At 42.3% G+C, this 22803-nt stretch overlaps 2 protein-coding genes across 2 annotated transcripts in view; one reads left to right on the plus strand and one right to left on the minus strand.

Moving 5' to 3' along the window:
- Positions 1 to 15376, minus strand: part of LOC307125338 (uncharacterized protein) — a 500360-nt gene extending 484984 nt beyond the window's left edge. The window contains exon 1 of the mRNA XM_079815154.1: positions 15272 to 15376. Coding sequence (XP_079671280.1) covers positions 15272 to 15372 — 101 coding nt within the window. The 5' untranslated portion in view covers positions 15373 to 15376. The remainder of the gene's footprint in view (positions 1 to 15271) is intronic.
- The window catches only part of LOC307122960 (uncharacterized protein), a gene marked incomplete at both ends in the record, with an annotated part of 765959 nt that overhangs the window by 472198 nt on the left and 270958 nt on the right, over positions 1 to 22803 (plus strand). The gene's annotated exons all lie outside the window — the stretch shown is intronic.

Below are 22803 nucleotides of genomic sequence, written 5' to 3' on the forward strand. Positions count from 1 at the left end.
AAGACAGCCATAGTGAACAGAGCAGCATAGATGATTTGACAGATCCCAGATCTTTTAATCGTGATAACTGATCTCTGGCTAATTTGGTTCTTCAAACGAATTTGCAGATTGGATTAAAATATCTGGATTAAATGATCTAAGATTACTGCGCGTTCTTGTGTTCACTGAAGAGGGCAGATGCATCGAGACTCGAAACCACGATCAGTAAAGCAGTGATTGGCTGGCGTCAAGACAACGTAATGACATCATATAATTAAAAAAGCCACCTGGCAAAAATCTTGAAAAATTTCCCCACGAATTTCTGGACCTTTATAAGGAACCAGCCAAACTACCAAACCAACATAAAAGTTATAATTGATAATAGATAAATGATAAATGTTTTTTTAAAACATGAGTCACAATTATTTATATTCACGATTTTATAGTATTTGTACACCTTTTACACTTTTATTTAAATGTTGTAATTAGCAATTCATGTAATCTTTAATTCAATTTGAAACAGATTTGTTACGTGACAGCATTAATTAAAGTTTCTTAAGATCATGTTGTCTGCATCTCCTGCGCTGCACCAAATCACTCCCATAATATCCTTCATCACTCAAATTAATGCACGGCTCAGAGTAACTGTATAGCGTGTGTAAGACTCCAATAAAATGATAAAGTAATTATTCCATCACAAATAAATCTCTCAATCAAGTGGCTGTGTCTATAGTATTATACACCTTTTACACAACATTATTATATTACTTTCATTTTTTTTTATATTATTATTATTATTTAAAATTAGTATTGCCCCTGGTTCAGTAATGAAGTATTTTAAGTATCACCTCAAGATGCAATCTAATCCTGTTTACATGAAATAAGCCGCTCTCGAGCAGGTTTAAGTTTACGGACCTGTTGCTATGACAGAAAAGTCCAGGATGAGCGTCGAAGAACCAAATAATCCAAGATCACGCCAAATCGTCATCAATCAAATCCAGCTAACTGAGTTAGCGAGGTACGAAGAACGGACCCCTGATGGCTGCAGCTGGAGCTCATCTATTTATAGCCTCGTGTAGCAGGTGCGCCTATGACGTCACTGGCCGAGGCTATAAATAACTCCAGGTCAATCTCATTGACGTGTTTTCACACTATTTTCAACAACTGGTCATGATAAGACACTTCCTATTTGCATAAGCTTCATGCAGCATTGAGTGTAGCTTTTGAAAGGGAACTCCTTTTTCTCTGATTCTGAAGCCTTAATCTGAATCCAAAATTAGCTGGTGGGCCCCAGATATCAGCCCATGTGCAACCCCTTTGGGCCCCACATGGGTGTGTTGGCTGGGACATGGGGAGCCCAGCTGGTTTTGCCCATGTGGGACCTACTTGGTTGACCCATGTGGGCCCCACATACATGTGTTGGCCGGGGAGGGGCTCACAGAGAGCGCCTGTAAATCTCTGAAACGCTTAACCGATGTTAAAGGTCAAAGGTCAGCAGTCTGGATTGGTTCAAATTGAGGGCTTTTAAGGCTCCTAAGAACCACAGAAAGGTCTCAAGTAGGAACCATGAGGGGACAAGGAGGATTTGGGCTCCTGGAGCCCTTAAGGAAGTGAACAACAAGGTTGTTTCTTCCTATCGACTGCCCTGTTATATGAGCGTGCGAAGTTGCTATAGCTGCAACATAGACTTTAAGAGTAGAGGGGGAATGGCCTCCATCCATTAAGTCTTGGAGAAATTACAATATCTAAGATATGTCACAAGTTAGAGGGTCGTCGCCCTGGGTTGTACACCAGGAGGCAAAGACGACCCATTTCAGGGTGTAGAGACATCTTGTTGACGGAGCTCTGGCCTGAGAGATTGGCCTGAGTGTTTAGGATATTATCAGGGGGTTTTAAGGCTCCCATTGAGAAACCACGCATGAAGGTCCCACAACTTGGGTCTGGTGTGCCATATTGTCCCTCTCGCTTGGGAGAGAAGGTCCCGCCATAGAGGGATTGGCCATGGCCTCAGGGGCGATAACCGAGACAGCTCTGTTAACCATGGTTGGGTCCTCCAGAGAGGTGCCACCAGGAGGACTTGTGGGCGCTCTCCCTGGCTCGCTTGATTACCTGAGGAATCAGAGTGATCGGGGGAAAAGCATAAAGGAGGAGGCTGGGTCAATCGTGGCAGTCCATACGCTATAAGCGCAATTTCTTCTTACCGGTCGTCTGCCATGTTTGTTTACTTTAAAGTTTTGCATGATTTCCTGTGTTCACAGGCAGGACTCTGGTTGTTTGTGAATGGAATCTGTTCGTGTGTAGTGTGCTTTCCTGGTCACATCGCGGCACTCCACACACTAGAGGAACAAAACGGTTAAATCTAGGATTTCTTTTCGTGACAGCCAGGTGAGTTGGAGAATCAGCAGCAGTTGCTCCTGACACCCTCGAGGCTGCCTGCAGGTGCACTGCCGCTGGCTAGCCTAGAAATCTAGATGCACCCTAGTGGCAGCAGATCTAATTTGCAGCGAGGGTCGTCTAGCAACTCTCCGTTGGCTTGTGAGCTGGAAAAACCAAACTCTGGTAAGGCCAATCACATCGTGTATAGAGTCGGTGAGCGGGCTTAACATAATGACGGCAGAGTTGCGGCAGTTCCGCGTGTTACTCGTAAACAAAGAAGCTGGCAGAACAAAGAACGGCACTGAAGTCATTCTTAAGAAAGGAAGATGTGTTCGAAGTTTTGCCGATCGGATACGGCGAAAGTTTAATCTATCAACTAGCTCCGCTTCATCTTCTTCGTTGCTCTGGTTGGTTGTAGCGCTATTCTATTGCGTGTAGAGGGAATTTGAAAGACAACCGTTTATCCCGCCCCTCGGATTGAGCCCTTCCAATGGTGTGTTCCCAGCATAGACTGTAAAAAAATATGGACGTAGTGTTCGTGACGTCACCCATAGGATTCTGAAGAGCAGTTTTGAAGCGTAAAGTAGGGTCGAGCTGGCCGTTGCCATCTTGTCAGTGGGTCATCGCGCGTCACTCCCGGATAATAGAAAATATGCAAAGAGGCGGGACGTGGGCGGAGCTGAGGTGACGTGATGACTAACAGACAGCAGAGAAATGGCTATCCACCCTTCACTCAAAGTGGCCACGCCCTTAATTATGCAGAACTTTAAGGCTTTATATAATGTAAACGAATGAGTTATAAAAAAAAATTCACCCCCTCACAGTTGTGATGAAGGGCAAAATTAGCTATATAGACGAAAACCACAATGTGTACCAGGCTGTAAACATACAAACACTCTCCTTGGCGTCTCGGTTTATTATAAGCAAAAAATATTGCATTAGCACCCCTTCTCCAGAAAGCGCAAATGGCCAGGTCCCCCCTGAGTGCTACTGAGGTTAGAAACATGTAGTATATGTCATAGCTATGTAACCTTAGAGACTCTAAATTTATATTAATAAATATTGAACGAATATTGAACGTCCAACGTCAAATCAACTATGCCAGTGCAGTACATATTCCCTGTTGTAGTCCTACAATTTTTTTGCGGTTTGCATTTACAAATCTCCAGAAAGAGTCTGAAAAAAAAAAATATCTTAAAACGATGTGATTTGAAAGTCCTAAAAGCAATTAACTCGAGTTAATGATAAAACATCTAGGGGATCGCAGGGCACAACCTAACGCAGGGTTAGTTGTAACTAGGGTTGCCACCTTCAGTGTGGCAAAATAAGGGACACCCATTCACGAGTACCCCAAACCCCCACCCCACCCAAAAAAAAAAAAATCAGTGAATGGCGAACAACATATATACTATAGACTACGTCAGTGTTTCTCAACTGGTGGGTTGCAAGACTGTTTTGAGTGAGTCGCATTGTGTGCAGTCAAAGAAACAACAACAAACGCAACTCTCTGTTTTTTCGATGCCATCTTTGAAAGATATGTCTGAAAACTGGTGACACTTCTGTCAGATTCTGAGATAAGCGCGTTGTCCTGATTCAGTATCTGCTGTCAGGTGAGATGTTATAAGTTTATATGTCAGTAAAAATTCGAAAAACTAAATTTCCAGTCCTCAGTGTCCGCCGTTAAACTGTGCTCGCAGCACGCACTCTTAAATATCACACGCAAATGTGCCGCGCTCAGCCGCGCTGTATATCACTTCAAATAAAGCCCAAAAGAAACTACGAGCATGCAAAGTTGTAGTTCTGTCATCTATTAAGTCATGAAATAAGAAAAAATGTGATTAAAGTTGCGTTAAAACTGTGCGTGCATGTATATATTTGTTAAATATGAGTCACATATATCTCTGGAAAAATTTTAAATATTCTGCCATGTGAGATTGCAATATAAGGCACAAGCTGATTTGTAATTTTTTTAATGCACAAATATATGTGAGCATTGTGCCCCAATTTGCACCAATTTATACTGAAAGATAGGCGCTAATTTTGCTTTCACTTGAAAAGTATACAAACAACAATGGATAATATTTAAATGCATAAAATAAAATGTTGACTTCCGTCCTTACTCAGTAATTTAAATAAATTCATATTCTTGCATATGATTCAATAGAGAACACATGTTTTTCTTTTACTGAGTTTAATTTTTGATAGAACTGTTGCAATTATTTATTTTGACAACTAATATAGAAAATTAAACATTCAGTCTTTACTTTTTCGGTTGCAAGGTTTAGAAACAATCCTTACAGACTAACTCAGAATTGTTGAAGAGTTCATTGATTATACATCATTCAATTAATAATTATGTAGTTATTATCTGCATGTCAAATTCATGAAAGATGCAACAATGGAGAAAAAGATATTAGGGGTTTTGAGAACCAGAACCTGGCTGACTGAGCAAGTTAAACTTTAGCTATAGTGTTAGCCCCTTGTCTGGAGGTGAGGAATAACACAAAAAAATTTCAAATTCACTTAGTATTCCATGATCTAATTCACTATACTATCTCAATTCCAATTAAGTAGGCCTACGAATTAGCTGTATTAATTTGAGTTGTAGGCACTAAAACAGTCCAGTATGTTGTAGTCAAACTAATTTTTCGGTTGAAATAACGAAGATTTCTGTGCCACCCTAGCATGGTTGCTGGCCCCTGCCCGGCCACCCTTATGAACAAATCCTGGCTACGCCACCGCTGCTGATCGTGTGGTTTGAAAACTCGCGCGGCTAATCGCTGTGCTGTGTGCAGGCTGTGTGTCTAGAGCTGAAAAGGTACCGCCTACCGATCTGCCTCCGCAAAAAAAAAAAAAAAAAAAAAAAATATATATATATATATATATATATATATATATATATATATATATATATATATATACTTTTTGTAATAAGCGAATTGTTATTTATTAAAATATGTATAATAATAGTAATACATACTATTACTATTACCAGGAAGGGGCACATTACATTTTGAGACAAAAGGGGCAGGGGCTTTAAAGTTTAAAGTTTACAGGCACAGCGCATGTTCTCGAGACTCAGCCGCTATGGCAACAAACAAAGCCGCTGAAACTCAATCACGCACAAATGAGCTCCTGTTGCCTACTACTTATTGTGAAATTGATTTATTTATTTGCTATCAGTATTCTCCACACTGCAAAATCATGTGTTTATTGAACTATGTGTGGACCTATGTAAAATACGGGACAAATCGCGTCCCGTATTGGTTTGATCCCGTGTTTTACGGGACGGGTGGTGAAGTGAAGATAATGGGTAGACGTTCAGTCTAGGTGATAATTCTGAGTTTATTACCAGGTTCACTCAGGTGTGTCGGCCAGAACACCACTTAAGGCCAAATCTCCAGAGTATGAAATGAAGAGAGGAGAGATAGTTCTTTTTATTCTGTTTATTCCTTCCTCTTTCTTGTATAAGTGAGTTTAAAGGTGAGTATAATTTCGAGTGTGGTTTCTATAAAGATAGAACGAATACAAATGAATAAAGGAAACATATGCATACACTCATTCTTCCTTAAGCACTAATACACATTACAAACATAAAATAAACAGTAGTCAGAATATGACTATATCTCTTAAACTCTAAATGTAAGCAGAGAGAAAGGATTCAAACACTTATCAGATTTTCTACCATGCATTAAGTTGCAAATAATGTAGATAGAATTTACTGTCGTCTATGATATACTTTAAAGCATCAATAGCGGTCCAGATAATGATATCTAACATCACTTAATATTTTATTCAACTACAGAATACTTAACATTCATCACATCAAGTATTGAATGAAGTAAACATGTCTAAACCCATTTAACCCGACGCAGTCTGATGGACCGAAGCTAGAAAGTAACGTGCGAACGTGGATATAATTAACACAACGATCGTGTAGCGACACTTACACTCCTAACTCTCATCCATATCGAATATCAAAATAACAGCTGACAAAGAAATACAATATCTCGAGTAATGCAGCAGATTTACTTACTTCTTTCATTCACGCACACTCTGAGGAAAATGTCACTCACAATAGTCCAACCGACCGATGATCTCTATCATACTGAATACTAACTGCGTGACAACCGACTGATCATCTCTATCGTACTGCATACTAACTGCGTGACGTCAGATATAGTATACAAACCAGCGCGCGCTCTCGCTACCCTATTACACGCACTGAATAAACGGGAGTGAAAGTGAAACATAAAGCACATTATGGTCAACTGTACTAAATAATAGCAACACTAACATAACTTTGGGGCCTTTTCTACAGCCGCCCCCAAATGTATGTAATACATTTGCTCGTCACTAAAGGCAACAAAGTTCTATGGCTGGGGTGTAGTGGCAGGTGTGGAACCGTCTCCATCTTCTCCAGAAGGAAGTGCAGGGAGGACAACTAGCCTGGCAACTGGCCGGGTGTAGATTCTCTCCTTCACCTTTACATCAGCGGACCTGATGTGCCCGTCAGAGCTGGGATGAGTCTTGACTACTTTCCCAATGGGCCAGAGGGACCTCGGAAGATGTGGATCAGCGATCATCACTACACAGTCCCTTGCAATATCAGCTGGTGTAGCCTGCCACTTCTGGCGAGCTTGTAGACTCGGCACATAGAGTCGGATGAAACGGGCCCAGAAGTGATCAGCCAAAATTTGGGAGTGTCTCCAACGGCGGCGACAGATGAGCTCACTTTCGGGGTAGACTACCTGAGGTAGCGATCCATCAGGCCGCCCCATGAGAAGAACACTGGGAGTCACTGGATCTGGGTCGCTGGCATCTGAAGACACATAACCCAAGGGTTTACTGTTAAGGATCCCTTCCACCTCAATAAGTACGGTCCGCAGCACTTCTTCTGGAACAGGCTGAGCACCAACTGTGGCATAGAGTGCGCTCTTAACTGAGCGTATCTCCCTCTCCCACACTCCTCCGAAATGGGGAGCTGCTGGGGGGTTAAATCGGAAGAAGATCTTCTGTGGTGCAAGGAGATGTTGTAGTTCTTTAGACATTTCAACGAAAGCTTCACGGAGTTCTCGCTCCCCTCCCTTGAAATTTGTCCCCTGATCGGAGAACAGCTCTGCAGGCGTTCCTCTACGGGCAATAAACCGATGAAGGGACATCAGGAAAGCATCCGTATCAATAGAGGTCAGGAGGTCCAAGTGCACCGCCCTAGTTGTGAGGCACTTGAAAATGATCCCCCATCTCTTCTCCCGGCGCCGGCCCAGCTTGATCTCAAATGGCCCAAAGCAGTCCATCCCCGTAGAATAGAAGGCAGGCTTGAAAAGGCGCAGACGGGCTGATGGCAAGTCTGCCATCTTCGGCACTGCAGGTTTCGCCCTCCATCGTCGACAGTCAGCGCAGCTATACTGATAGCGGCGAATAGCCTCACGCCCTCGCAGGATCCAGAAGGAGCGTCGAAGCTCGGCGAACACCCGCTCTGGTCCTGGGTGGCGGAGGCGGTTATCAAAGTCTTGAATCAAGAGCGTAGTTACTCGATGACCTGGGTCCAAGATGACTGGATGAAGAGTGGTCAGTTCTAGGCCTTCTGCTCGACGGAGTCGTCCTCCAACACGTATAAGCTCTCCCTTTTCATCCAGCTCTGGAGACAGCGTGCGAAGTCGACTGTAGCTGGGGACAGGTTTCCCAGCTTTCAGGAGGCTGTACTCCTGCTGAAAACTATCCCTCTGAGCCCTCTGAAGTATTAACTGTTCAGCCTGTCGGTAGTCTTTAGCTGTGGGCTTATCATTAGAGTTGGCCGCCCCATACAGCTCCTGCACTGTCCCTTCCAACAACTCCTTCCACGAGCCGTATTGGCCCAGGTCTGAAGTTGACTGGCTTGATGCAACAGCGGCGACCCCACAGAAGATAGACTTGCGCAGCTCTGAGGTATCTTCTGCTTGGTCAACAGTGGGGTCCTCTGGCCATGAGTCTGGACTGGTCAGGAGGAAGGCTGGTCCCAAGCTCCATCTATTTGGCTGAATAAGCTCTCGCAGCTTCTTACCTCGTGTTACGTCATCCGCAGGGTTTCTTGCGGTATCAACATATCTCCAGGCATGCCCGTCAGTCAGCTCCTGTATCTCGGCCACGCGGGTGCCCACAAAGACCTTGAACCGGCAGGATTCAGACCTCAGCCATGTCAGCACCGTTGTGGAATCTGACCAAAGAGTTGTCCGATCAATGTGGATGGTAAGCTCCCTCTTCAGCACCTGTGAGAGCTGTGCACCAGTAAGGGCAGCACAGAGTTCTAATCGGGGCATAGAGTGAAATCGCTTGGGAGCGATTCTGGAACGGGCCATCAGGAATGACAGATACACTTCACCATGTCGGTCAGTGGTCCGGAGGTACGCCACTGAACCATACGCCTCTTCTGAGGCGTCGCAAAATACATGCACCTCTCTCTGAAGACTGGAAATGTCTACAGACTTTGGCAAGTACGGTCGGGGCAGGGTGACTTGAGGTAAGACTTGCAGTTCCTCTTCCCAGTCTTTCCATCGCTGCAGAAGCTCCTGCGGTAGTAGTGGATCATCCCATCCCCTGTGTTTGTCCCAAAGGTGTCGGACGATTATCTTAGCCCTGGTGGTGTAGGGTAGGATGAAGCCCAATGGATCGTACTGGCTCGACAGCACCTTGTAGATATTACGCATCGTGGGGACACCGTACTCCACATGACGATGCTTGTAACCAAGAACATCAGTCTGGAAGAGCCATCTTAGCCCTAGAGTAGATTCTGGGGTATCGATCTGGTTCTGAGCCAGCCACAGCTCAACACTAGCAGAGCAACTCTCTTCTGGTAGGTGACTTATTACACCTGGTTCATTGCTGGCCCACTGGCGTAGATCGAAGCCTGCAGACGCAAGAAGGGCTCGTAGTTTGTCGACTAGATGCCTCGCCTCAGCAATCGTGGGAACACTCTGGAGGCAGTTATCTACATAAAAACATTTCTGAACTGATATCCTCACATCTTCATCTGGCTGGCTGTTATCAGAGACATGGCGCTGTAAGGCGAATGTGGCACAGCAGGGGCTACATGTTGTACCAAACGGTAGCACCTGCCACTCGTACACTGCAGGAGGTCCTTCTTGACTGATGTCGCGCCAAAGAAATCTGAGCAGAGCACGATCCTCTGGGAGGAGGCGAACTTGGTGGAACATGCCTCTAATGTCTCCGCTAACTGCAACTGCATGCTCTCGGAATCTTAGCAGAACTCCCAGTAGTGATGCTCCTAAGGTCGGCCCAGGCAGTAGATGGTCGTTGAGGTTCTGCCCTCGATACTGATAGGAGCAGTTGAATACCAGCCTATTCTTGCCATTATGGCTCACCATATGGTGAGGGATATACCATTCCTCGCAACCTTCCTTGTCTGAAACTTTCGGTCCACACTTGATGACAGAGCCCGCCTTTATTAGTTTCTCCATCTCAACTCTGTAGGCTTCTGCTCGTGCAGGATCTCTGGCAAGTCGCCTCTCTACACTTCGTAAACAGGGCATGACAGCTTCTTTGGTAGCCTGAAAGAGCGGCATGTCTTTCCGGCGGAGCAGTGGGGTTGCGTAACGGAGAATGCCATCAACCTCTACCCTGATGGTTTTGGTCTCCAGGATGCTGATGGCCTCTTGGTCCTGCCTTGAACGAGTAACTAGTTTCTCGCTTCTGAATGGAACAATGTCGACCTGCCATAATCTCTCAACATGTTTCATAAGCTCGCTCACCTGGGGTGTTACTGTTGTGAATAGACACTGCTGGGATTGGGCATGGTGATGGACTACACTCGCTGGGCCCTGCAGAGTCCAGCCCAGCCTTGTGCGGATGGCAGCAGGCCCACCTGGTGGTCCCAATCTGACAGGTTCAATGGGAGTGATGAGATGGGGATGGTCACTCCCAATGAGAAGCAGGGGTTTGACCTTTATAAAAGTCCGTATGGGAAGGCCAGTGAGGTGCTTGTAGGTGTTCCGGAGTTGCTCCATGGGGTAAGTATGGGCAGCTAGTCCAATACGATCACTAGTGAATGCACCTGTAATCTTAAACTTGTTCTTCGGCTTTAAGGGTGAAGAAATAAAGAACGACACTGATGCACCACGGAGGGTCTGCACTTCCTCTCTAATTGTGCGTAGTGGTAGGTCCTCTTGAATCCCCTGAACACCTAGCTTCTCTGCAGCATCTGACAACAGCATAGTTCTCTCTGAGCCATCATCAAGTATGGCATAGGTATTGATTGATTGGTCACCATTGTGAATACGGACTTTGACAACTTTCAGAAGGACCCGACTGCCTTCAGTGGGTCTGTCTAAGTACAGAACCTCGGTTGTGCCCCTGGTGCCTTGGCTTTCCACTGCTGGTGTTGACGCTGCTTCTTCGGATGACCTCATATTCACCTCATGCAGAACCTGAAGATGTTTCCTTTGGCAGAGGCTGCATGTCTTTTTTAAGTTGCACTGGGCCGCCTGGTGTGGCCGTGCACATCGCCAACACCTCTTGTTACTTTTTATCCATTCAGTCAGCTGATCCTTTGTTAGCCTGGATACCTCTGTGCACTGGCTAAGGTAGTGTTTCTCATTATTGCAGAATGGACAATATGGCTTGCTCTTGTTCCCTTTAAAAGAGCTACTTGGAACTGGAGCCTCAGATTTCTTAACAGTGTCCTTTGCCCCATGGAGAACAGTAGTAGGTTGCTTACCCTTCCTACCCTCGTATCTGGACACCGGCTTCTCCCAAGCTCCTCTCACAGCTAACTGTCCTTCAGAGTCCTGGCACCAAGACTCGTATCTCAACCAATCTGAAAGATTATTTAAGGTGTGGGTTTGTGTACCCTGATGGTACATGCAGCGGCGAAACTCTGCTCTCTGCTCAGGCGGCAGCTTGCTCAGCAGACGAGCAACATGTGAGCCACATTGTAGTTCCACTTCACCGTCGTGGCCTAGTGTCTTCAGCATCCCCACCAGTGATTGTATCCGGAGTGCAAACTTCTCAAATGCAGCAAAGTCTCCCCGCTTTACGTCCGGTGAGTCCATCACAGCAGCAATACGCCTCAGAGCTATCTGATGTGGCCGGCCGAACTTGTCATTGAGGGCAACCATTGTGTCTGAGAAGGGTGTTGGGGAGTTAAGGTAAGCATCTGCTATTAACCTGGCTTCTTCTAGTTGCAGGTGATCGACCAACACTTGATACTTAAACAGCTCCGATGCATCATGTGGTAGGAGGTTCTCCAATGAGATCTTGAGGCGCGCAAACTCACTTGGGTCCCGACTTGAGAAGTTGCGGATTGTTGGGCGTGGCCCACGGTAACTTGACTCTGGGATGCTGTAGTTACGACCCTGAGGTGAGCTAAAAGGCGGGGCCTGTAACCATGCCATGCCTGGATGTCGCTGTTTGGGCGTTAGGTTGCAGCCAAGCTCACTCCGTTCACCACCATAAGCAGTAGGGTACTTGGGCTCCGCTGGAGGGAATCCGTGTGGCTGCGGCAGAAACTGAACAGGCTTGAACCAGGGAGGTGGATGACGGGCAGTGTCATCCCAAGGCCTGGCGGTGGGAAGGGCCCCACGTGCTGAGTGATTAACTTGTGGCTGGCCCACAAACATATCAGGAGCTGGGGCTGGCAGTGCTTTTTCCCTAATTCTTGGAACCTCATCCATCCTACTAACAAGCGAATGTGCTATAGGTGGGTCACTAGGGAGAGGCTCGTCCATGTCTGGGTCTGGCCATGGTGGTGGTGCAGGCCAATCATCCTCTTCCTCAGCTTTAGATTTGCATTCAACCGGTGGCCGTGGCGACATCACCGTTAACTCTGGCGTTCTGGTATGAATAGAGGTTGGACTCTGCATGTTGCGGACAGCATCTACTAACTGTTTCATGTCTGCTCGCAATGCTCTAAGTTCGACTAAGTCTGATGCCATGTGCTGCTGTGTCTGCTGCAGAAGGTGTCTTTCATGACGAATGTCATCTCGGCTCTCCTCCTGTGAATGCATGGGGTGCAGCGCTGGAGGCAGGGGAGTAGAGTAATCTTGTAGCTGTTCCCTAAATTCTCTCTCTGAAACCCGCTGGGGGGCCAGCTGATTCCTCTGGCTGTGCTGTTGGTTCTCTGCCCTATAGCTCAGGTCCATCTCCTGAAGAATAGCATCCCGCCTCTGCAGGCGAAGGGAAGAGTCATAAGGGGAGGTGAGGGGTGTCATCCTGGCATTTCCCTCCTGGTGAGTACTCTCTAATTCCTCTCTGTACCTCTCTCCGATGTAGCCCCTATGATCAACCTCATAATCTGCATAGCGCACAGGTGGGCGAATGTGCCGTTTGGGACGTGCACCACAAACATCATACTCTGGATGTAATTCCATCTCTGACGTGAACCCAGTACTCCGGCTCGAAGGACCATCAATGAAGTGAAGATAATGGGTAGACGTTCAGTCTAGGTGCTAATTCTGAGTTTATTACCAGGTTCACTCAGGTGTGTCGGCCAGAACACCACTTAAGGCCAAATCTCCAGAGTATGAAATGAAGAGAGGAGAGATAGTTCTTTTTATTCTGTTTATTCCTTCCTCTTTCTTGTATAAGTGAGTTTAAAGGTGAGTATAATTTCGAGTGTGGTTTCTATAAAGATAGAACGAATACAAATGAATAAAGGAAACATATGCATACACTCATTCTTCCTTAAGCACTAATACACATTACAAACATAAAATAAACAGTAGTCAGAATATGACTATATCTCTTAAACTCTAAATGTAAGCAGAGAGAAAGGATTAAAACACTTATCAGATTTTCTACCATGCATTAAGTTGCAAATAATGTAGATAGAATTTACTGTCGTCTATGATATACTTTAAAGCATCAATAGCGGTCCAGATAATGATATCTAACATCACTTAATATTTTATTCAACTACAGAATACTTAACATTCATCACATCAAGTATTGAATGAAGTAAACATGTCTAAACCCATTTAACCCGACGCAGTCTGATGGACCGAAGCTAGAAAGTAACGTGCGAACGTGGATATAATTAACACAACGATCGTATAGCGACACTTACACTCTTAACTCTCATCCATATCGAATATCAAAATAACAGCTGACAAAGAAATACAATATCTCGAGTAATGCAGCAGATTTACTTACTTCTTTCATTCACGCACACTCTGAGGAAAATGTCACTCACAATCGTCCAACCGACCGATGATCTCTATCATACTGAATACTAACTGCGTGACAACCGACTGATGATCTCTATCGTACTGCATACTAACTGCGTGACGTCAGATATAGTATACAAACCAGCGCGCGCTCTCGCTACCCTATTACACGCACTGAATAAACGGGAGTGAAAGTGAAACATAAAGCACATTATGGTCAACTGTACTAAATAATAGCAACACTAACATAACTTTGGGGCCTTTTCTACAGGTGGCAACCCTACAAGTTGTAACACGCATGGTTTAACACTTTCCACACATGCCAGGATGACGAAACTTAGTGTATTTACTAGTTGCCATCTCAACATTATTTAGAGAAAAAATTAAAACATCTTTGGAAGATATCATGAACATTTATTTAACCTTAGCAAAAGTAGTACATTTCTTACTAAGTTTATTTTTCATCTCTGTTTTTTGTGTTTATTTAAAACAAGACAAATCTGATATTATTTTAATCTTATATATTTTATTTAACAGTTGAGATGGTTAATGCTGATCTAACAGCAGAAGACACGAGCCAGGGTTAATCCCAGTGCGCAGATGGAGTGCGTTGTAACACTGCGTTACAATGAGCCGCTATTAGAACTACGCTATTATATTCTATACTTTTTATGAATTCTTTTGAGAAACCATGAGAAAAGGGTGAATAATGACTTAGTCAATTATTCATTATCATTATGTTTTTAGCTATGCTGTTTAGCTGTAGTATTTAGCTATGTGTTTGTTGTCAAACTCAAAAATCAGTATATTTTTAATGATTAAAAAATGCCATTATTTTATTTTAAAAAGTTAATAATTGTATTTTATTGACAAATATTTTAGTTTGTCTTGTATATTTCTTTGATTATATCAGGTAGCATTTTAAATTGTAATTTGGTCATGTTAAAATGTGCCCCACCACGTTACATGTACCCCACCTATGGGGCATGTTGTCACATTTCACTTCCATTCTTTCGGGGTAAATCAAGAAAAAAAGTATACACTGTATTAATGAAACAAAACCTAGTAATTTTCCCACAGATAGGCCTACATATAATTTAAAATATACTCTGTTTCAAAGTCAACACATGGCTTTTTTTCCCTCGGGTAAAGCAAGGAAACGACACCTTACCTGGCATTTAGGTAAAAAATACATTAGGAGGTTGCTTAAGTTATACCTTCTTAAGTGCGACGTTAGCAGGCGCTGTCCGTGGCAGCGGTGCTGAATTGGTTTATCAATGGCTCAAAAATCGATTATTATCTGCGTTATGTGAGACAGCGTTCTTTATAATAGAAGCACTTCAGAAATAGTAGTAAAGTTTAAATGGGTTATCCTAAAACATTTTATTTGTAGGCTACTTCGTTACTATGCTATAGGCCACACGTCTTGGAATCGTACTTTCACTTTCGTTTGGAACGCTGAGCGTGCGACTTAAGGGCATCTAAATTGCTTTCTTTTGAAGGAACATGATTAATTCACCGTGTTGCGTTCAGAATAATCTGGGCTCAGCAGCATCATCAATGTATGGCGTGTGAATTTGCTCCTCGTTTTCACATTAAACGTTTTAGCACAACATAACAGAACGAACAATAATCTCATTAGCTCTGTTCTGAGTGTTCTGACAAAATTAACATTCTTGTAATTTCCTAGGAACCAAAATGTTTAGTTTCGATAAAAGCGTCTATTAAATTAATAATTATAATTATAAAAGCCAAACCTGAGGGAATCTGGATTCCAAACAGCCAGCGGAAGCTTTCTGCTAGATGATGGTGTTCTTTTTCTTGATATCCTTTGCTGTATTCGTTTGTGACACTGCATTGCGGATTTACCTGTTTTATATTATGCAAAATGCATGTCAGCCAATCAGAATGGATCGGTGGGTTGCGATGTCTGCGGTTTTTCCAGTACATCACATGATTTTGAAGAAACCTGAGGGTCTGGGAGGGGCTCAGATCAACTCGGGATGCTTGTGGGATTCCAACAAATCAGTGGCGTGCACAGACCTCCTCAAGGGCAGAACGACCAAAAAGGGCATTAAAAAATAGCAAGAATCTAATGTATTTTTTTACATAATTTAAATGCATTTATTTATGCCATAAATCACCTGTATTTAAACCCAGTGGCATGCATCTTTTGGGCTGGGGGGCTTGAGCCCCTGCCCCTTTGAAATTGAAAGTGAAAGTGCCCTCTTCGGTCGCGCCGCGGTGCCCCCGCGAACGCGAATTATACGAACACAGAATCCGCGATTAATACCGTCAACACCCCCCCCCCCCTATATTATCTAAGATATAAATATATCTTAGATAATATATAAGATATATATTATCTTATCATTTGAATCCAAACATCTACTGTATCATTGCAGCTTCACCAATCAAAAAAAGAAAGTCAATATCTGTTATCATTCTAAAGGTTCCATGATTGGCTCACATGTCTCTGCATAACGAGAGTTCACATATTTAAGGTTAAAATAAAGTGTTCTATAAAGAATTAATACTAAAAGGAACATACTTTTATATTATATTGTTTATGTTAATTTACCAAGAATAATCCATTACATGGCACAAATGCAAATTTTTAGATTTGTTAGAAGAACATTTTGCAAGTTGGATTTAATACATTACTTATCAGCAAAAAGGTTTTTTTTTAACAAATGAATGTAAAAACAGCTTGAACAAAGATTCAGTTTATTATCTTGAGTGAACTAAACAAGAATACTTTGAACATGTTTTGTTCACCTTACTTAGATTCTCGCGTTTTTGTCCAAAACTTGTCCAAATGTTGTCCCAAGTTTCTAAATTGATTAATCTGAACAAACAATTTTACAAGGTTGTTCTAGTTCCCACTTCCCAGCATGTAATGAAATGGTGAATATTATATAAAAAATTATCATTGCTTTGCCTTTACTGGCTTGATTAATGCTGCTGCTGTTGCTTGCACTGTTATTTAGCTGTCATATGGTTCAGAGTTAATATTTTTACTGAATTGCAAATGTCGATTATCACCATATTTGAGATTTGTGTGTTGAGCAATATGCACATTTTGAAGAAGTGCTATGTTCTATTAGCCTAGAAATCTAGACGCACCCTAGCGGCAGAAAATGTATTTTGCCGCGAGTGTAGTCTAGCAACTCTCGGTAGACCTCAGAGCTGCAAAAAACCAAACTCTGGTCAGGCCAATCACAGCGTGTGTAGAGTCGGTGGGCGGGCTTAACATAATGACGGAGCGGAGTTGCGGAGGTTCTTGGTGCTACAGGTAAACAAAGAAGCTGACGATCAGCGTCTTTCAAAACGATTTTGGCCGCTACTCTGGAAGACTTGGAGTTAAGCTTTTCTTTGAGGAAAGAACAAAGAACGGCACTGAAGCGATTCGTAAGAAAGGAAGATGTATTCGGAGTTTAATCTATCAACTAACATTAGCTCCGCTTCGGTTGGTTGTGGCGCTATCCAATTGCATGCAGAGGGAATGCAGAGGACAACCGTTTATCCCGCCCCTCGGATTGAGCCCTGCCAATGGTGAGTCTCCAGACCAAACATCTTGATGTGGGTCTGGCTTGTCAGGCTAATGTTCTATTGGAACGCAAGTGAAGTACAAAGCCTTGTTTACATAATGAATAATAGTTTAGCAACCAAATGTTTAATCGCGAATATGGAAACATTTGGATTTGTCGAATAGCCATGTGATCATGCTGTTTCAGTTTTAAAGGATTTATTGTGGAGTGAGCGGAAAGTCAGCTGTGTGTTTATAGTGTTTGTAAATGTTTTTTATTTACTTACAGGTAATTCATGTTCATACAATTTAATTTCTTTGTTTGCAATTACAAGGTTAATGCAATTTTTCTGTGTTCTGGAGGAAGGACCTTCTTTCTCAGGGATGGGGCACCATCTGGCACCCACGTCCAGACATCATTTTTTTGTTGGACAAGGAGGACTTAAGTGGCCTACTGACAGCGGTAGTTGACACTACCAACTAGCTCCCTTTATGAGGCATGTTTATGCTTTGAAGTGGAACCTCTTTTGTTGATTGGTGTTCTTCCCAACAGGTGTAACAAACACCACTTTAATTTACAGCCTGCAGATTCACACTTAGAGGACACGCCCTAAATCCAAGATGGCCGCACATGCGTAGCAGTGTTTGTTTGTCTAATGTTTGTCTAATATTTGCTGAGGCTGACGAATCAATCAAGAAGTGGAACTTTTTATTTTTATATTTTAATGCCTCAACTTCCTGGCTAATTGCTGCCCGGTGCCTACACCTTCTCAGCTGCTAAGTTTTGCTGGATTTGTTTGCTGCTGATGCCTGCCTGTGTTGACCTGGCTAATTAATTAACCCTCCCTGTATGCTGCTCTTGCTGTTTGGCTTGCACCATCTTGCTGTTGTTGCTGCCATCGTCTCCCTGCCGCATGGATTTGTTTGCTGCTGCTGCCTGCCAGCATTGACCTGGCTAATTAATTAACCCTCACTGTATGCTGCTCTTGCTGTTTGGCTTGCACCGTCTTGCTGTTGTTGCTGCCCATGTCTCCCCGCCGCATGGTCTTCCATAGGCTTCCTGCTTGGCCTTACTGGTAAACTACGGTACGCTTATTGCTGCTTCACCTGGCTTCGACTGGTAAGACCTTTTCTTTGCCTGCACCTGTGCTTTTTTGTTGAGCCACCAAACTCTCCAGCCTTGCCAAGCAAATTGCATTCCAATTAAAGCTGCAACTCTACAGTGCCGAAAATGACACTTTTTCTGCTGAGTTTTGTCTTGCTCTGGGGACACGGGCATATGAATGTCTCTTATGAAACCTTGCTCCAGGCCAGAGTTACCTGTGCAAAAACTACAAAAACTACAGCCCCTCTATGGTGCTCTTTCTGAATCCCTTATCCGCTCTGTGCCTTGCTGTTCTGAAAAGCTTCACTGTTTTATCTGACAATGATCTTATGTTGTTTTTTAACTCACTACATACAAAAAAAAAATGCTGTGAGCCTTGGTACAACTATGAAACAGAGATGTTTGATTATGTTTTTTATCTGTGGTGATGTGCAGCCAAATCCTGGCCCAGTTGATATTGACTCTAAGATCTGCAATACTCTGGCTGATTTTAAAAACAGGTCTGGGTTGGGTATAATTAATTTGAATATGCAAAGTATGCTCCCTAAGATTGATTCCTTAGGTATTTGGGCAAAATCCACCGATGCAGACATTATAATTCTTTCAGAAACATGGCTCTCTAAATCAGTCACAGACAAAGACATTGCTGTCAGTGGATACTTTGTCTTTAGAACTGATCGGCCTCGTAAGGCTGGGGGCGTGGCTATATATGTAAAGAGCAAGTTCATTGCTAATGTAGTTTTGTCCATATCTGTGAGTAAACAACTTGAATTTCTGGCCCTAAATGTTGAGGTGTACAAAGGCATGACTGTCACTGTTGTTGGAAGCTACAGAAAAACCCTCTGCAGTAGCTGACATCCTTCAGACGCTGTCACAGCTTTTATCACAGCTGCAGTACAGTGAGATTGTCCTGGCAGGTGATATGAACTGGGACTGGTTCAAAACTGCTTCAGACAGATTGAAGGGTCTTTGCAGTGAATTAAATCTTACACAATCAATTGAGTCTCCTACTCGTCCAAATCCAAAACATCCAGAGAAATCTACTCTAATTGATTTGCTATTGACAAATGCTCTCTATAAATTTTCTGAAATTGGTGTGTTTGCTAATGACATCAGTGATCATTGCACGATTGCTGCAGTTAGAAATGCCAAAATTCCAAAATCTAGGCCTCGATGTATTGAAAAACGTGATATGAAACATTTCTCCTTACAAGGTTTTACACATGATTTATTTTATTTTAATTGGGACAGCATTAGGCTTATTGATGATGTTGAAATAGACTGGAAATACTTTCATAATGGATTTTTGCAACTTATTAACCCTTAATCGTCCCTTGGGGTCCAGCTGACCCCACTGGACTTTTCCTCCATTTTTTAAAAGTGTTCCCTTCATCTCAGGGCCATGAGACTCGGTGACTTTTCCTAAATAATCTATCTAAACATGCACAAAAAATCTGGGCTTGATTTGGTTGTTCTAAAGGTGTGTGAAAAAAAATTTACCGTTTAAGTCCCTCGGGGTCAGATTGACCCCACATTGAAAATGAATGGGAAAGTGTAAAAAATACTTTTTTTTCACTTTTTTTGTCAATTTTTTTTTTACTAAATCCAGTATAAATCTGAAAATGTCCACATTTATATCAAGGTCTGGTCCTAGAGCATAAACACAAAGTAGAACGAACTTTCTGTCTCATACACACACGCACACACACACACACACAAACACACACATGTGTGTGACTGCAACAGAGAGCATTTTTATTGAAACTGGCAAATAAAATCAACAAAACTGGCATAAATCTGAAAGATTTTCATACATAAATGAAGTACTAATACTAGAGCACAAATGCAATATGGAACAAGCATGTTCACTCACACGCACACACACACAAACACAAACACAGGTGTCTGGAGCATTTTTTTGGATTTTGGCAATGAATGGGAAAATGTAAAAAATGCTTTTTTCACTTTGTTTGTAAAAAAAAATCAACTAAATCCAGTATAAATCTGAAAATGTCTACATTTATATCAAGATCTGGTCCTAGAGCATAAACACAAAGTGGAACGAACTTTCTGTGTCATACACACACGCACCCACACGCACACAAACACACACATGTGTGACTGCAACAGAGAGCATTTTTATAGAAACTGGCAAATAAAATCAACAAAACTGGCATAAATCTGAAAAAATTCCATACATAAATGAAGGACAAATACTAGAGCACAAATGCAACATGGAACAATCATGAGAAAGAGAGGGAAAAGGGCAAATAAAAGAAAGATGAAAGGCAGCTTAACTTTTGCATAACTTCCCTATGGACCTCTATTGGATAATGTGGTCATTGCACTCTCTTTCTCTTTAACTATAATTCCTAAAGTTTTTCCACAAACCTACAGATGGCGGTATTCTATCCCTAACACATAGAGCAATGTCCAAAAACTATTTATATTTATTTAAGATCATCATTCAAGTGATTTTTTTCATAAAAAAATTATTTTTAATGAGCCAATTTAAGACATAGTTAAGTATTTGTGCAGTAAATAGGTTAAAAACTACCAAATACCCACAAAAACACAGTGAAAAATGTATAGTTGAGAAGTAAATAAAAAAAATTATATAGTTTTCCATGTAAAAAAATTATATTTCCTTATGCAATCGCTCTGTAAAAGTTTGGGGTCTATCTGACCCCAAGGGACTCAAACGTAAACCCTACTTGAGGGGCGATTTAAGGGTTAATAAACATGCTCCATTGCGTAAGTTTGGAGTCAAGGGACTAGACAACCCTTGGTTTTCTATGGAGCTTAGCAAACTTTCTCATGAGAGGGATGTGGCTTCGGCAAAGGCTAGGAAATCAGGGGTGGAGGCCGATAGGATTAATTTCAGACGATTATGAAACGAGTTCACAGCAGCAGTCCGACGTGCCAAATCTGAATACTATCTAGCGGCTACTACAGACAATCTAAATAACCCTAGGACTTTTTGTAAGTCTATCAAGTCAATTTCTTTAACTAAATCTCATAATGAACTGCCTCCCCATATCATCAGGGACAATATTACTATCTCGGACAGATCGGCGATGCTAGAATGTTTTAATGAACATTTTGTTGCATCTGGTTCTTTGTTTGACCAATCTCTATACCTTCAAAAACCTCCCCTTCTGATAGTAATGCTGCTGGAAGATGTTGACCAGCCTTTTTCTTTTACCTTTCCCCCGTTTTCAATTGATGATGTACATAAAGCTTTAATGTCGCTGGACATCAAAAAGCCTGCTGGCTCAGATTGTTTAGAGCCTTTATTTTTAAAAATTGCTGCAGATTTTATTGCTAAACCGCTTATGTATATTTTTAATTTGTCTATGGCTCAGAATGTTATGCCATCAATCTGGAAATCTGCCCATGTCCTCCCCTTGTGGGAGGAGGAGGGAGGAGATCCTACCTTGTTAAACAACTATAGGCCTATCTCCAATGTGTCTGTGCTGTCAAAGGTCCTAGAACGACTAGTAAGTGAACAATTGAAAGAGAACCTGAGTGTTAATAATATTATCTCAGAGTTTCAGTCGGGTTTCCGAAAGGAACATAGTACCATCTCTGCTTCACTGAAGGTCATCAATCTTTCTTTTCATCAATCTTTCTAAAGCTTTTGATATGGTGAACCATTGTATTTTAAAACAGAGACTGCTCAACATTGGTCTTTCTGAGAAGGCAGTTGGTTGGCATGAAAATTATCTCTCAGATAGGACTTAGTGCATCACTTTTGATGGTATCTCTTCAGGTTTTTTACAAGTTGTATCAGGGGTTCCTCAGGGATCGGTGCTGGGCCCACTATTATTTACCATTTATGTAAATGAACTCCGTTCAAATGTCCACAATGCTCATGTTTCATTTTTATGCTGATGATACAATCAATTATACCTATGGAGAAACCCTTCATCAGGTACTTTTCAGTACCTGCAGGATGCCTTTGACACTGTACAATCTTGTCATCTGATTTGAAGCTTGTGTTGAATGCAAATAAAACTAATACGGTCCTGTTTTCAAATAATAGGAACTCTACAGCTATTCCTCCAAACATTGTTACCCTGCAGGGAAATCTAATAGAGCGTGTGGCTGAGTATAAGTACTTGGGGCTTTTACTTGACGACCATTTGACTTTTAAGGCTCCTATCCAAAATTTAGCCCGGAAACTTAGGTTAAAGCTAGGGTTCTATTTTAGGAATAAGGCAATTGGTTGAGGCTACCTTCCTGTCTCTTATGGACTATGGTGATTTTTTTTTTTTTTTTTTTTTTTTTTTACTTTTTTATACATGCACGCCCCTAATAAATATTTGCAACAACTGGATTCAGCTTATCATGGTGCACTGAGATTTATTACAGGGTACAAACCCTTTACAATTTTCTCTTAATTTTTATTGTGCTTTTTTTTCAGAAAACAAGACAGAATTTCTTATGCCATTTCACTTGTCTAGTAAATGTATCTTGAATTAAGAATATTTAGATATTTGAACTGGAAACAAGTAAGATACTAAGTAAGAAAAGCATTTTTTCAGTGATAACGTTTGCTTATTCACACGCTATGGTACTATAGCAGCTTACCTGTGTCTTTCACAGTGAGAGCATTAGTCTCTTCACAACTGGGTTCTGGCTCTCTTTCTGAC

Source organism: Gobio gobio (genome assembly GCF_949357685.1).
Source record: "Gobio gobio genome assembly, chromosome: 1".
NCBI classification, from domain to species: domain Eukaryota; kingdom Metazoa; phylum Chordata; class Actinopteri; order Cypriniformes; family Gobionidae; genus Gobio; species Gobio gobio.